This window comes from Denticeps clupeoides, chromosome 3, assembly GCF_900700375.1.
Source record: "Denticeps clupeoides chromosome 3, fDenClu1.1, whole genome shotgun sequence".
NCBI classification, from domain to species: domain Eukaryota; kingdom Metazoa; phylum Chordata; class Actinopteri; order Clupeiformes; family Denticipitidae; genus Denticeps; species Denticeps clupeoides.
This window is the reverse complement of record NC_041709.1, coordinates 26,420,450-26,433,429: the sequence shown is the minus strand read 5'-3', so window position 1 is coordinate 26,433,429 and position 12,980 is coordinate 26,420,450. Positions and strand designations below refer to the sequence as shown.

General features: G+C 41.0%; 1 protein-coding gene across 2 annotated transcripts in view; it reads right to left on the bottom strand.

The window, feature by feature from the left end:
* The window catches only part of pkd1a (polycystic kidney disease 1a), a 72,851-nt gene that overhangs the window by 38,548 nt on the left and 21,323 nt on the right, over nucleotides 1-12,980 (bottom strand). For both annotated transcript variants that reach the window (XM_028972679.1, XM_028972680.1), the window contains 10 exons: nucleotides 12,330-12,717; nucleotides 10,037-10,214; nucleotides 7,030-7,244; nucleotides 5,087-5,208; nucleotides 4,841-4,988; nucleotides 3,755-4,026; nucleotides 2,288-3,052; nucleotides 1,551-1,682; nucleotides 1,282-1,457; nucleotides 605-732 (listed from right to left, as the gene is read on the bottom strand). In XM_028972679.1, the coding sequence (XP_028828512.1) occupies nucleotides 605-732; nucleotides 1,282-1,457; nucleotides 1,551-1,682; nucleotides 2,288-3,052; nucleotides 3,755-4,026; nucleotides 4,841-4,988; nucleotides 5,087-5,208; nucleotides 7,030-7,244; nucleotides 10,037-10,214; nucleotides 12,330-12,717 (2,524 nt within the window). The remainder of the gene's footprint in view (nucleotides 1-604; nucleotides 733-1,281; nucleotides 1,458-1,550; nucleotides 1,683-2,287; nucleotides 3,053-3,754; nucleotides 4,027-4,840; nucleotides 4,989-5,086; nucleotides 5,209-7,029; nucleotides 7,245-10,036; nucleotides 10,215-12,329; nucleotides 12,718-12,980) is intronic.

Here is a 12,980-nt window from a genome sequence, read left to right as displayed (position 1 = left end):
AAGTGTGACATGAATGTAGTACTTGTTGTGCCTTATTACTGGGTAGTTCAATATAAAATTATGACAAAAGCTTGAAAACTTGGCATGTGATGCACGGGACACAGAAAACTAGTCTCAAGAAAAATTCCGCAATAAAACTGTTTGAACTCTATAAGCATTTAAACAGAACTATTGCACCAAATATTTCAATGCATAATGTTTGTCAAAACTGTGTAACACTACAATACAATAACAATATAAGCGACTAAAATTACCAAGATGGAGTGATGCACGGGACAACAATGTCACTGGTATTAAAGCTTCAAGAGTGCTCGTAAGTTTAACATATGATAGCCAGTACTAAGAGATAAAATGTGGTGCATTATATGAATATTTTAATTAAGCCTGATGAACTATTCAATATAACATACATAAACTGAGCGTTAATAATTTGCTTTGAATTTTTGTGAAATTAGTAAACATTTTACATTGTGAGAGATTACCATTTTCCGAATGTCTGCAAAGTAAAAAATGCAAATATTAAAGATTTTTTTTTATCATTTTGGTTTCATTTTCCAGAGATTCATCCTAAACACTAAATTCCCAAATGCTACAGATGAATTACCTGGCTGCTCATAAACATAGTAAATCTTCTCCGTCAGTTCCACTTGATCTTGAAATTCTGGATAATGGGACAAGTAGTCATGGGGCGGTATGTAGTGAACCTTGTAACCTCCATCTCCAAATGACCATCTGCAATAGTTGTTGATCATTATTAAAGGAAAGAATGATAAGAAAAAGTAGAAATACACTCTGAGCCTACATGACATCATTGCCTGGTTCACAAATAAAATTGTGACTAAATTTATGGCCTCTGGAAATTAATAGTAACAAAGACAACAATATCTAATTGAGAAGCAAACAGAGTAGCACTGCAGGCTACTGAAGTGTTTCTGCAACTGAATCGGCCTGCTTATTCTTCATTCGCTATGACAAATCAGGTGAATTTGGGGGAAATGTGGTAGAAAAGGGTGGGGGATGCAACAACAGAGACTCATAGCCATAGCTCAAGAGAAAACCGGAGAGAGGAAAAATAAAATGCGAGAAAGGCAGACTCAGGGAAAAGCATGGGATGAACACTGTTGAGTAGCAGGAGCAATTTGGGGAGAAGGCAAAGCGGAAGGAGAAACGTTTTAGGAGGAAAATTCTTGTCAGCAATCTTTGAAACCACAGTGCCATAATTGTGAATGATCGTGAGGAAGGAAGAGAGCTACTTCACGGGAGAGAGAATAGGTCAGTTACCTAATTGTTGCATTCACTGAAATGTCCATGGAGAAGTTGACAGACAGCGTCAGATTGGACCCCTGGGTAACAATGCTTGGGACCCCACTCACTGTGATGTTACTCATGGGGTTCATTCGGCCCACGGACACAATGAAGTCCTCTGTCAAGTTGCTCACATGGTTCATGGCTATTACCTAGAATATAAGACAGGCAAGTATCTGCGTCTCACTACACATCACTCATGTCAAATTTGGCCACTTTCATTCAAATGAAAACGGGGTGTTTACTGTGAGCTTGTAGCTGGCTGCGTTCTTGTAGATCACATTAAAATTTGAGTTGTAATAGGTATAAAATGACTTGTCATCCACTATCCACTTGAAAGTAGGGTTCGTGCCTCCGGCCACAGTGACTGTGTAGCTCTGCACAATAAAAGAAAAGAAAATTTACAATGGTTCAAACTTTTATTTGCCGAATGCTTAAAAAACATTGAAGATGTATGTTAAAGCCCAGAAGTAAATTTTATGTAACATACACACACACACATCAGAGATGAAAATTCACCTAGCATACAAACATGCACACTAAGCCAGGGCCAGGATTTAAGATTTAAGTTGACGCCAACCGCAACGTCACCTTGCTGCCCTTCACATGAAGCACTCTAGATTAATCAATTATTCCTACAGTTGATGAGTGCTATATCAAATCACCAAAAGCTAATCAAATACGAACAAACAAGTAAAAAAATGTTACATCCTACCAAAAAAAGTTTTATACATCCACTGATTATCATAATCAACATCTAAATACTAAAATACTAAAGTGTGGTAGCAGCCTAGTGGGTAAGACACTCATCTATGAACTAGAACCCCACTTACTACCATAGTGTCCCAGAGCAAGACACTTAACCCTGAGTGTCTCCAGGGGGACTGTCCCTGTAACTACTGATTTTAAGTCAATCTGGATCTGGGCATCAGATGAATGCTGTAAATGTTAAAAGACACTGAACAGAAATAAAATGTCTTACCGCAAGTGATGAGACAAGTACTCTGCAGTTTGGATGAGGATGGACCTGAAGGCCCCACAGTGGCAGCTCCACCTTTGCCGGGATGGTCAGGATATCTGTGGTAACCTCATTTTCAGCCGTTAGTTCCACCAGGACCTGGTCTGCAGTCTCAATCAGTTGCAAATCTACCAAGGCAAACCATGTCTGGTTTTTGTGGTCAGGTTCTCTGCATTCCACCACCTGGGACACAAACTCCAGCGGGCAAGAAGACTGAAAATGGAAGGTCTCATTGCTGCCTTGCCATCGGACAACTGCTGTGTGCTGGGATTGAACAGTCACCAACAGGGAGGTCTGATTGGGTCTAAAAAAGACAGTTCCATTCTGTCTGTAAGGGTACACAACAGAAAGACCAAGTGGAGGAACTACATGGATGGGGCAGCTGGCCTTGACAGGGAAGTCTGGGTCATTTGATGTCACCTCCAGGCTATAGTCACCGGGGTGGGGCAGACCGGCACTAAACAAAGAGCCCTTAAGTGTGGTCTTGTTCTGTCCAACATGGAGAACCCTTAGCAGACATACTCTGTCATGAAGCCATTGTTTGTCATCGGCTTCTCCCAGGATGCTGTTGTTACCAATCCAACAGGAACTGTTCAGAACCTGGATGCTCTGTCTCCATGGAGATGAGGAGTCTCGTGAGCAGTGTAAGAATGAGCCAGGACCAGCATCATGCTGGAGGGCAATGAAGTCACCTGGGGAGATCAGGAGGTCCTCAACTCCCTCTTTTACCTTGGGAAAAAAACGCAATTATTAATCTTTACCACGAAACGTCCTCTATATGAAAAATGTTCAATGTGCTAAAGTCCCATACTGATATTCCATACTGAAATGCATTAGTTTTTGCTATGAATTAAAGAGATTTGTGTATGAGACCAACTGATGAATAAGGAAAGAGAGATGAGAGTTGAATTCCCTGGTTTTTATAGCTAAATAAATGAAAACAGAACAGAATAAAAAACTGTTCTGAAGTATTGGAACATGACTATACATTTTAAATACTTACTCCTCCTCAGTCCATTACTTTTAAAGGAACTGTATAATAGACATGGTGTCTGGGAATTGTTTACACTTGACAGGTGAAGGAGGTCCTCAGGATTTCCATTAATCCATAGGTAAATAGATAAAACTTCTCATGAAAAAATAATTGAAAACCGCCCTTTCTGGCAACACTCAGTACAAGATATCCTCTGTTTACATAGAAGTTGAGCTTCAGATAGATCCATGTTAGAAAGTCCAGAACCTTCTGTCATAGCATGCAGCACACACACACCGACAGATTATCAACACTTTTATTAAGGAATTCTGAAGGAGAATCCAACATTCCATACAATCCTAAATAACCCCCTTAGTCATCACTGCACAACCTGTTATAGTGATTCCCAGGTCAAAGGGCATTTCGAGACTACACCGCATGCGAATTAAAGGACTCACCAGCTGGTGTGTGGAAGCCCCGGGTGGCAAGATGAACATCACCTCACTCAGCAGGCTGTAGATTGGTGGCACAGTGATAGCAGGTAAAGGGTCCACTTGAGAACAATTGAAGCAGGATGTGGAATGACAGGGTTGGCTCAGGGGCAGGCAGTTCCGCTGAAACGGGCACCACTGCTGCTGAGGAGGACAAGATGGTGGACGGAATGCTGTCTGATTAAAGGGCTCATCCGGGGTCTGGCAAATCGCAATAGGGGCACAGAGTTCGCCACAGCCTACATGGAGATAAAAAAGATGTGGGTCAATACTAAAATGCCTGTTCAGGTTCTTAAACCAAGAACAAGTAGTAAGTGTACAACTCATTTTTACAACACTGACACGTACAAAAGGACCTGTTACTGTATAAACTGACTTGCAGAACATACAGTATATATGGATACAGTTGAAAAAGACATTAAACTGTTTTTTCTTACTGTCTGATATTATATCATACAAAACCTTTCAGTTTTAGGCCCGTTCGGATTCCCAAAATAATTTATATTTGCTAATTGTCAAAATGTCTGAGAATTGTATTACTTTCTTCAAAGTCAAAAGTTTACATTCATTTGCTTACTATTTGGTAGAATTGCCTTGACGATAAAGCTTTGGGTATCCTTCCTCAAGCTTCTCACAACAGTTTAGTGGAATTTTGGTTTTGAGTCAAATTTTCTATGGTGCTTAGGGTCATTGTCCATTTCCTTTATTTGTGTTGTTATTAATAAAATGTCCTGCCTCTGCGCTTCCTTCCCCCGTCAGCTCGCGGACGTGACAAAACTATTAATGTGGATTAATAATAACATTGAAAATGTTTGAAAGCAGTTTCTGATGTCCTCAACTGAACCACACACAAGGATTCAGATATGAAACACTTGCAGTGGATTGGTGCTAACTGCAAACATGACAAGTGCTCGAGCTGCGCAATTGTAAAATGCCAAATTCTGATCAAAACATGATATGCGAGACAACCATCGACACTGATGTGGTTAACATAACTTTCTGTCTACTTATTTTGATTGTAGCTGATCCAATGATTTTGTGTGTTTGCATTACCTGCCAGCCGCCGCTGCATTCCTGATGGACACAGGGGTCGGTAGATCTGGAATCGAACCTGTGTGTCTGCATTGAGAGGCTGCGTGACAAACTCTAGTGATGCCAGACGAGCATGCTGCACGAAGCTCATGGATGGAAACAGCAACAACTAATGTGCAAAAGTGCAAAAAAAAGTATTTTATTGAATATCTATAATAATAATATACAGATTTCATGTTATATTTATCATTCAGTGTGCTTACGTACCTCCACACTCTTTGCTGGGATACCATGATCAGAGGTCTGTATGACAGTGGGGCTGGCCAAAGGAGCATGGGTGTTGAAAATGGTACTTCCCACCATGAACACCCCTGCATCAGGAACTCTCACTGCCAAGGGAGAGACAGGATAAAAGAAAGGCAAACAAACATTACAAAAGGTAGCCTGTCAGCACCACTCAATTTCAGATCCATTAGGCCATGTTTTGTGCTGCCCAATTCTCTGGAAGTGCTATCCAGCAACCTCGGTGCAAGACCCATGAGTGAAAATTGCATTTGCTGCTGCATCTGAGGGCTCAGGCTGAACTAGGCCCATCCATCTCACACAGATGTGTTCCACAAATTCTGCAAGATGTGTAGTGAAATCAGTGGGAAAACAGACAAACTTTGTCATAAAATTATAAAACACACTGTGTTCTAATACTTTTTCAAAACCAATTTCAATGTAAACTTTATTAGCTATACTTTTAGCTATACTTTATTGTTATCTTAGCAGTCCAGCATTCAGAAATCCACAGCTAATAGTGGAAAACCATGTATTGTAACCCGTCATACTGTTCCTTTCTGAAATGGCACAGTCTTGCAGAGTTGCTGAGCGGAATAAAAAAACTGATCATTTAAAGAGTAATGCTGTGGGTAAAAACTGCAAAACTGCAATTGCTTTTAATTCTCAGTAATGGCCGAGATCAGTAATGGCTGAGATACAACACATTGAAAGTTAATGTGCAACCTGCTCTCAACATGTTATTACTGCATTTAAAAATGACTGTATATGTAAATGTCATGACAGTCGTGCTAAACTGTGACTCATGTGTCCAGTAAATATTAAGTCAATTTCAGGCTATCCTGATATGCAAATAACTTTGTGATCATGTATGTGTTATATATTATTATATACTTATAAAATAATTGAACATGTAGGTATATGTAGGTCCTGAAAAAATGCGGGGTCATCTAGCCTATGCATCTAACCTGTCACAATGGCAATCTACATGTTTGGCCTAGCGACTAAGGAAACAGGTTGCCGGTTCGAATTCCAAAGCACCAAGGTACCACTGAGGTCACCTTGATCAAGGTACCGTCCCCACACACTGCTCCCTAAGGGTGATGGGCAGAGCTGGGTAGTAAAAAGTTACATTTACTCCTTTTACTTGAGTAGCTTTTTGAAAAAAATGTACTTCTAAGAGTAGGTTTACAACAATTTTTACTTGAGTACATTTGTGAATAAGAAACTGTACTTGCTACATTGGGCAACACTCAACTTACTTTTTAAAAATGTTTATATGCTTTATTTTTGCCAGACAGACCTGCCAGTAGATCTAACAGGTTTCACCATTCATACGTAGCAGCAATAAACCATATGACACTATGTGGCTGTACAGAAACTGGGGTGGACAGAGCATCGCAAACAGTGTTGCCAGATGCACGATAATTACCCTCTAATCCCAGGTTTAGTCCATTAATTACTACAAATTGTACTTTGATTATTTAGTTATTAATTATATTATTATTAGGAAATACCAGAATTTTCACGTTTATATTTTTCCTGTCTGAATACATAGTCTCTAAAAAAAATCATTCAAATAGTTACTCAGTACTTGAGCAGTCTTATCACTAAATACTTTTGTACTCTTTTCGGATGAGTACTTTTTACTTATAATTGAGTATTATTATTTTGGACTAACTTGAATAACTCATGAACACTAACTTGAACTACTCATACTTAAAATCTTAAGTATTAATTATTACTCAACTTATTAAGTATTAAGTATTACTCAACTCACCTGTGGTGATGGGTTAAATGTAGAGGACACATTTTACTGTGTCACTGTATGCTGTGCTTCAATGTTTCACAATGACAATCACTTCACCTTCACTTTCATATGGTACAAATAGTTAGCCATACTGTCTGACTGCACAAGTGAGGCTTACCAAGCTTGGAGAACTGGCAGATGTATGCCCGTTTGGCACTGCAAGGGTGTGAGCTTGGCAGACCACTATTGTCAAGCGACACACAAACATTGCCTGGAATGAGCATGGCACGGTCTCGTCCACCTCCCTCGCCTTGTAGGGCATCCGATCCATCTATCCAACTTAGCGATCCAGGCGTCTCAATGTCACTTAGGCCAAGCCAAACGCCACGTTCCCTGTAAGCACACAGAATTAGAATTGTCAGAATTAGATATGGTGTACAAATACATGTTTGTGTGCAACATTTATACATGTTTATTACATTTACATTTACATTTACAGCATTTATCAGACGCCCTTATCCAGAGCGACTTACAATCAGTAGTTACAGGGACAGTCTCCCTGGAGCAACTTAGGGTTAAGTGTCTTGCTCAGGGACACAATGGCAGTAAGTGGGATTCGAACCCGGGTCTTCTGGTTCATAGGCGAGTGTGTTACCCACTAGGCTACTACCACCCTTTATTAAGCAATTATTAAGCAAGGGAGTCAACTACTGACACACTGGCTCTTCTGTGCAATCATACACAAAACATTTGATCTTGGCTTAGACAAGAACACTTTCTTATCATTCACTCATGTTAATGAGAATCTCATGACATCTCATTTGATGACGACAGTAGTGAACAAAGCAGCCATGAAGGTAAAAAGAGGTGACTATGAAAAAACTGATTCATCAAACATACTTCACTTTCTCCTGATAAAACAAATACTAAATATGCTTCTTATATTGGAATCTTCTTATATTGGATTCAAAGTGGCTCCATTACCACCAAAGATTTAGGGGCGTCCAGACTTCTGATTTGTAATGTAAGTTTAGTGGAGCATACCATGGCTAATGTCTTATGACTTTGTGATGACATTTGGTCACAATTATATAAATTCAAAAATAAAAGTATACACATACAGCATCACTGATCGACTAAAGATATTTTTGATTAGCAGATCACTCTCTCTATCCAGCTTGAAATATTATTGTCCCCAGGGAGAAATTAACTGTCCAGCATACACAGACACAGACACAGACACACACACACACACACACACACACACACACACACACACACACTCACAGACAGACAGGCAAGAGTGATAAAGGGTACAGACATAAAGTGCAAGTAATACATAAAATATGTATGGCTGTAAGAGACAGCAGACACAGAAATGACATTACAGCATATGCCACTCTAACAGACTCACTGTGACAGTGTACTATTTTACCATTACACATTACATCTACCTCCAACTGAAAACAGATGTACAGCTTTGCACACACATTGCACACCTGCCATTAACAGTACAAATCTCACACACACACACACACACACACACACACACACACACACACACAAACAAAACCACAGACTGTGCACTGATGTGCACTTCACCCACACCCACATGCATCAAATAAAGACAAACACACACACACACACACACACACACACACACACACACAAGCGACTTGTTGTGCACAGAATGAGCTCTGAATGACAAACAGTACCAGTAGGATTGTGGGTAAAGGATGTGATTCCTAAAGTCTATTATGGCTACTGAGTTTGAACAAAGCCCCTATACAGAAGTTAAACCGGCCAGGAAAAAGATAAAGGAGTTCAACACACATAAACACACAGACACACACAAAAACACATACACCCCTCCACTTGTTTTTTTTTTTTTCTCACTCATGTTTCTGATGGGTCTATGCCAAATCCCACATCTGTGAAAACTGCAAAATGGGGGTGTGGGGGGGCAGGGGCTATTAAAAACTAGTAAAAAAAAAGATGGAAGAAAGACAAGGATGGTGAAGGGAGGAGAGAAAATGGGCTATATGTGCCAAATAAGAGACAATAAAAATGTGCATGAATGTGTGTGTCGTACACAACAGTGAGTGTGTGTTACGTGTTTTTGTTGTGTACAGTGTGTGAATGTGGTGTCAGCCCCATCTGTTCCAGTTTAGAGAGGGGGAAAAGGAGGAAGAGTGTGACCAAGAAAAAAGTGTGTGCCTGTGTATGTGAGTGTGAGAAAGAGACCCCTCACTACACAAATTCACACACATCCCCCTCCATTCTCCCCCTCTCACCTCATAATGTGCTCTTGTTGTATTAAAATGCTCGTCATTAAATTTCTGTTTTTCTACCTCTCTCTCTCTCATGGGTGTGGAACAAGAAGACAGGAAACACACACACACACACAAACACACACACAACATTTCAGTTTCTTGTGCACAAACAAATTTCCGTAAGCATTTTCTTATCAATAGGTGTGTACTTAATTACAGAAACAGATAATACACACCTCCAAATGAACCAGTACTGATTTAGAAATGACTAAGTGCCCTGAGAGACGGTCACCATACGATGCCCCAGCAATGCCACAAGACCCTATTTGCTCTTTGAATGAAGTGTGTCACAAGTCAGAGTAAGAGCCCCACCACCCACCACTTCCTTCCCACACCTTTATTTTTGTATTTTGAGAGAACATATGCCAAATAAAAGGGGGGTTTCATTCATCATGCTTTGATACAGAGTCTCGCAGGTGCCAGAGCACAGGGACAGAAAAACAAATGTGAATCAACCGAGAAAGACGCCGCTTAAACATTTGCTGGAGGTACAGTTGGTACTGAGAGTGGCACAGTTCTTCTACATCTGAAAAAGAATCAGAAGAAGAAACAATGGACACACACACACACACACACACACACACACAGTATACAAGTAGGACACATGCAGTATGCACAAACACAACTCACACCCACACACATATAAAATACACATCCATAATCTTCTTTGAGCTCTCAAGTCATCAGAGTAAACTTCAGAAAATCATTAGTTCTGCTCCATAAGCTTGCATGATAACGAACTGATGGGCGTGTCAAACACACCATAACAAACAAACATCAAAACGGCGCGTCTGGCAGCACAGCTCGCCCTTGGTATGTTAATAGCACTGTTTTTCGGTGGGTGGAACTCACTGAGTGATGTGCGGGGCCAGAAAGTTCCGGACAGCTTCGGTGCGGACCACTGCCAGCTCTCCGCCCCGCCCGGAGCACTGGTGACGAGCCTCTGACCAGCTGAACTCCCCAGCGACCAGCTGGAAGCAGTAGGAGTCGTCACCCTGCAGCACCAAGTCAGGAGGACAAGGAGGAGTCGCTAAAAGAGACAAGCACAGTGTAAGGTTTGGAATTTTTTCGGCCAATTCCGGCTGGAAAACTGCAGATACAGCAATTTTCTTTCCCAATTTTATTTTAATGATCCACCCACAAATGATCCAGATATCACAACACGTTGTATGACCTCTTATTACACTTATGGTTACACTACAAACATATGGCAGGACTCTGAGCCATCAAAATTAATAGATGAATTGATAAATATTTCGTTTGTTAAAGCCAATGAACCCAACCAACACAGCTGCTTTTTGTTTACATACTGTGTGGGGTCTGACCTTGGACGCAAAATTCATCCTAGCCAGAGACAATCCCTACGTTAAGAAGGGAGACAGACTTGCTGGGTCTGTCCCGGGGCTGCCATCCATTAATGATAATAGACGCGTCTCAAAAACTACCAACTGAAAGGAAGATATTGATTTGCATTTTGTCAATAGGGGAGGCTCATGTGGGAGACATGAGGGGAGAGGAATTAGTGCTGAACCGACAAACTGAACGACGTTTGTTTGATGTTCGCCGCTGCGGTCATTCATCTCACTTTCCTCACATTCAGCATCTACAAATGGACCTGCGTTTCACATATTCGACCCAAACACACTTTACCTGCTCCACACACTCCCAACCAGTCCCGCACACACACACAGAGGCTGATTCAAAGTGTGTTTTCCAATGTCATCAGGAATAGCACTTGAGCAGATCTCATTTCTCATCTCATGATAAGAGTGAGAAGACAGAAAAAACATTATTTTCCCCAACGACAGGGCATGTGGATGAAAGCTTGTGTGTGTGTGGACTCACATCCCTCAGAATGTAATAGTTCTATATGTTAATTATTTATTTCCTAATAATTTCCTAATAGTCTAGACCATTTTTATGAAATTCTACTACTAATACTAGTACAGCAAATGTGGTTAAGATGGCATGCAGTGGGGCAGTGGTGGCATAGCAGGTAAAGATGTGGTAAGGTGCCACTGAGATCACCTTGATCAAGGTACAGTCCCCACACAGTGATCCCGGACACCTTTCACGGCTGCACACTGGTTAAAAGCAGAGGACACATTTCGTTGTGTCACCATGTGATGTGCTGCAGTGTTTAACAATGAAAATCACTTCATTTTCAAAAACAAGTTCTATTAAAAGTAAAGCAGGAATGCAATGAATCCGTCTGACACCAGACTTTAACTGATGCAACTATCGCAATCAGCAAATGCAATTAACTATATGCACATTTTTATAGTGCAGACTATGTGAAAGTGAAGTGATTGTCATTGTGAAACACTGCAGTACAGCACACGGTGACACAACAAAATGTGTCCTTTTAACCATCACCCTTGGGGAGCAGTGTGTGGGGAATGTGCTTTGCTCAGTGGCCGCTTCCTTAACCGCTAGGTCACCACTGCCCTATGTAGACCATGTACATATGAGGCCAAGATGTATGTATTTCTATCAAATTCGTAGTTGGCCTGGTTTTAAGAGTATTTTCAACTGGGTAAGATAACCACAGAATTCAAATACGAAAGCCCAAATTTGAGCTATTATAGTGAAAGCGAGGATGACTACCCTCTAAGAAAGCCAGGCTCCATTCATAATCCCCACTGCGCACCAAACGTTCTGTGATTGCAGATCTCAGAAGCTAAAATGCTCTAATCAGAATGCATGAGCGAGAGCAGGATATGTCTGTGTTTAGAACAGGTCCACCACCAAGAATCTATTTTTAGAGCTTTTCTAAAAAACTTGTTTTAGTATTTTTAAAGCTCAAGCCATCAAGATTATCCCTTATTTTTTAAATGCAAATTATTGCTTTGTGGCTAGTTAAGGGGTGCCAGTGGAAGCAAGTCAGAATTCAAGCACTTCTACAAAATGTCTGAAATGTAAACTGGCGAACCTACATGACAGATAGGGGCTGATTGAAAAGTCTTCTAAAGAGTTTATCCATTGCTCGGTCATTGCTGGTCAAGTCTGCTCATCAATGTGAATTTTTTTAATGAAGTGATATGGATGGAATCAGCACTTCAGCAACCAAAGACATCTTTGTAATCTTACACATGATAAAAAAAGAGAAAACGGGAAGACTTGAGGCCGATTGAGGCTTTCTTACCTCTCGCCACCACATCTCTCTCTCTCAAGACTTCCCAGTCCACTTCTGCACCAACTCCACCCCAGTTCACTAATGTCGTCACCAGGCTCTGATTGGCCACCACCATGGAAGGGCACTGGAGCTCCAGACGAGGAGGTAGAGTTACGCTGACTTTCCCAGAGGCAGTAAACTCTTTGTGGGCGGCACACACACGGACACGGGCCTGGTAGTGTCCAGGAAGGGCGTACTTGTGCTCAGCGATGGTGTAGGGCGTGCTGGTGTTGAGTTGCGGTGATTGGTCCCCGAAATGCCAAAAGAGGTTTATGGGAGAAACCGAGGACGAAACAGAGAGGACAGCTTTGGAATTTACAGATGTGCGGCTGGATGAGAACAAGGCCGTCAAGCCCACCTAGAAGTGAAGAGAAGAATATTCACTTGCCATGGATAGTATAGCATAACATAAGCATAGAAAAAAAACAACTAAATATCTTCTACATTGTGTTTACCTTTGAAAATAAAAAAATATATATTTTATTTAGATGGACAAAGGCTACATGTTTATGCACTGTCCCTTTCAATAATATGCAAGTTCCTGAATGGCTGCATAGCACAGTCATCAGGTGTCCGTTATGCAATCCTGCAGATATTATGTCCATAATGACAATACCAGCA